The sequence below is a fragment of the Panicum virgatum genome, chromosome 3K (genome assembly GCF_016808335.1).
Source record: "Panicum virgatum strain AP13 chromosome 3K, P.virgatum_v5, whole genome shotgun sequence".
NCBI lineage: Eukaryota > Viridiplantae > Streptophyta > Magnoliopsida > Poales > Poaceae > Panicum > Panicum virgatum.
Window position 1 is genome coordinate 4356508 of NC_053138.1, and position 3067 is coordinate 4359574.

Consider the following 3067-nt stretch of genomic DNA (forward strand, 5'->3'; position numbering starts at 1 on the left):
ACATCCGATGTGACGGCACTAAAATTTCCATGTGCTCAACAATAATGGTGGATAGTTTCATACGAGAGCTCGGCGATGGCTGCAATAAAACCTATGTTTGATTGGCTTATTAATTATTTAAGCGAGTGGTTTAAGTTGATTCCATGTTCTGTAGGGGCACTCCCCTCCTGTTTCATAAAAAAAAAGTTGATTCCATGTTTACTCAGATTCGGATGACCAAGATGTACTAGATAATGGAAATGAAGAAGAAAAAAAAGCTATCTTAGATGATTATTAGAGCTTCGTTTTGAGCCTCTGATCCAAATGGGTCATCAATATATGATTCTGATGTCGTCGAGGTTCTGATTCACTTAGACCAATGAATTACGCAGGGTGCATATAATTCCAACCAGAATGATCTCAGTGATAGAAATCAACGAGCATAAAAAGGACATCCTAGATGATGAGGGCTCCATTTGAAGCCTCTCTTTGCCCTCCTTGCATTGATGATACCGTGATTACCGTTGAGGATCCCGAACTTGATGATAGCCATGTTGCACACAATGCCGATGAGCCAAAAGAGAGACCATTCTGGTAAATAATGTACTATCTAGCCAACGAAAGTACAAATTGAAACTTTGGTAAACACTACAAATATACTACTATATAAGGGACCGGACAGTACTAAAATCGATCTATATATAGTACACGAAGCTAGCCACTTGGGTCTTGAAAGCCACAACGCAACATCGATCATGGATAGCCTGCCCCTGCAGTACTGTTGCAGCTGCCTGCTATTGCTTGCTCTCCTCTACTCCCTAACCAAATGCTACTACCACAGTACTGCATCCTCCCGCTCCAGCTGCCATGGTGGCCTACGGCTCCCCCCTTGCCCCTGGCAGCTCCCTGTCATCGGCAGCCTCCACCACCTGGTCGGCGAGCTCCCGCACCGCTCGCTGCGCCGCCTGTCACGCCGCTACGGCCCTCTCATGCTCCTCAGGTTCGGCGAGGTCCCGGTCGTCGTCGTCTCCTCCGGCGAGGCGGCCAGGGAGGTCATGAGGACGCACGACGCGGTGTTCGCCACGAGGCCCCAGACCGCGACGATCCGGACCCTCACCAACCAGGCCCAGGCCATCGCGCTCTCCCCGTACGGCGACCACTGGCGCCGCCTCCGCAAGATCTGCGCCGTGGAGCTCCTCAGCGCCGCCCGCGTCCGGTCGTTCCGGCCTGTCCGCGAGGAGGAGGTGGCGCGGCTCGTCGGAGCAATCTCGTCGGCGGCATCGTCAGGTAACAGCAAGCTCATGAACCTCAGCGAGATGATCACAGCATGCGTCGCCGACACGGCGGTGCATGCCATCATGGGGAGACGACTCGACGACCGTGACGCCTTCTTGCGCTACATCGACGAAGCCATTCGGTTGGCCAGTGGCGTCAGCCTGACTGATTTGTTCCCTTCGTCATGGATCGCTGGAGCTCTATGCTGGAGGGAGGCGCATAAGGTGGAGGTGTACCGACAGGGATTGTTCAAGTTTCTGGATGCTGTCATAGCTGAGCACATGGAGAGGAAGTCACAAGAGGGCAAACATCAGGAAGATTTGATAGATGTCCTCCTGAGGATTCAAGGCCAAGGCTCATCGTCTCAGTTCCTTACTATGGGCACACTAAAAGCTCTTATTTTTGTAAGTCCTTGCAGCAGCTACACATACCATGCATTGAAGATAAATGGAACATCATACACACACAAATTAAGTTCAGAGTTTTGATGATTCTTTTGTGTAAATTAAATGTAGGATCTTTTCTCAGCTGGGACTGAAACTGCTGCAACAACATTGCAATGGGCCATGGCAGAGTTGATGAGGAACCCCGATGTGATGTCCAGGGCACAAGCTGAGGTAAGGGCAGCCTTCATGCCTCGCATGAAGGTCGTCGAGGAGGGATTGAGCGAGTTAAACTACCTGCATTGGATCATCAAAGAGACCTTACGCCTGCACACTCCCGGTCCGCTGCTGATCCCAAGGGAGTGTCGAGAAACATGCAAGGTCCTAGGCTACGATGTGCCAAAGGGTGCTATGGTGCTCGTGAACGCGTGGGCAATCTCAAGGGACTCACAATGCTGGGAGGAACCAGAAGAGTTCAAGCCGGATAGGTTTGAGAGTGACACAAGGGACTTTAGAGGGAATGACTTTGAGTTCACGCCGTTTGGAGCCGGACGGCGTATTTGCCCTGGGATGTCATTTGGGCTCGCTAATGTCGAGCTTGCTCTTGCAAACCTTCTGTTCTACTTTGACTGGAGCCTACCTGACGACATTCGCCCCAATGAACTAGATATGACTGAAGCTATGGGAATTACTGCAAGGAGAGAAAAGGACCTTTGGTTAAGAGCTAAAAAAGTGTGCTCGAATCTGCCCCATTAGATAATCACTCCTTCATTCTGATCAGTTTTCGTTGTAATAATCCTGGGTAGCTTCGTGCTGTTGTACTCGAACATTGCCAGAGATCGAACCAATTGTATGTAGTTTGGCAAAAATCTGGAATCCTTGTCTATTATATGTATTCTCTTCATTCTCTAATACATTATTCATGGAAAACATATACAATGGGCTCGATCATGCCCATGGGCTCACAAGTAAACAACGACAATGACCTTCAATTACAAAACCAGGTATCTAGTCTCCTTCAACTATCAAAATCGTTTGTTTAACCTTCCTCAGTGGTTTTACAAGCGGTTTTACATTATTTTTTCTACCGTCTCTCTTTATTCACTCAATTGAGCAGGTACCAGACGTGGTTCAAAAATTATGAAAATTGGCATAGTGGTAGAGGAGAGTACAAAAAAAAAATCTAATTTTTCAAATTTCTGAAGTTTTAGTCCAAAGAAATATAAAACTTCACTGGTTTTTTTAAGGCATCAAGATGAGCTCCATCAAGTACCGCCACCATGGCGAGGCTCCTGCGTGCGCGAGGCGACGAGAGGCGGAGTCCAATGGCGGATGTGGCGAGCCCCCCCGCGCATTGTGTTCTCGTGGTGGTAACTGCGAGCGAGGCAGCCTACGAGAGGTCTAGATTTGGTGGTCTCACTTTGTTAGGT

The 3067-nt window shown here is 48.9% G+C and overlaps 1 protein-coding gene across 1 annotated transcript; it reads left to right on the forward strand.

Annotated features, from left to right (window-relative positions):
* The first annotated feature begins 842 nt into the window (after positions 1-842).
* On the forward strand, positions 843-2393 carry LOC120700373 (desmethyl-deoxy-podophyllotoxin synthase-like). Its single transcript, XM_039984586.1, has 2 exons — positions 843-1658; positions 1770-2393. The coding sequence occupies exons 1-2, from the start codon at positions 969-971 to the stop codon at positions 2391-2393; spliced, it is 1314 nt and encodes a 437-aa protein (XP_039840520.1). The 5' UTR covers positions 843-968.
* The last annotated feature ends 674 nt before the right edge of the window (positions 2394-3067 follow it).

Bases quoted from the DNA above. Each gene is read 5' to 3' on its own strand.
- LOC120700373 (XM_039984586.1), top strand. From the start codon at position 969: ATGCTCCTCAGGTTCGGCGAGGTCCCGGTCGTCGTCGTCTCCTCCGGC. The intron at 1,659-1,769 runs GTAAGTCCTTGC...AATTAAATGTAG, and splicing joins CACTAAAAGCTCTTATTTTT to GATCTTTTCTCAGCTGGGAC.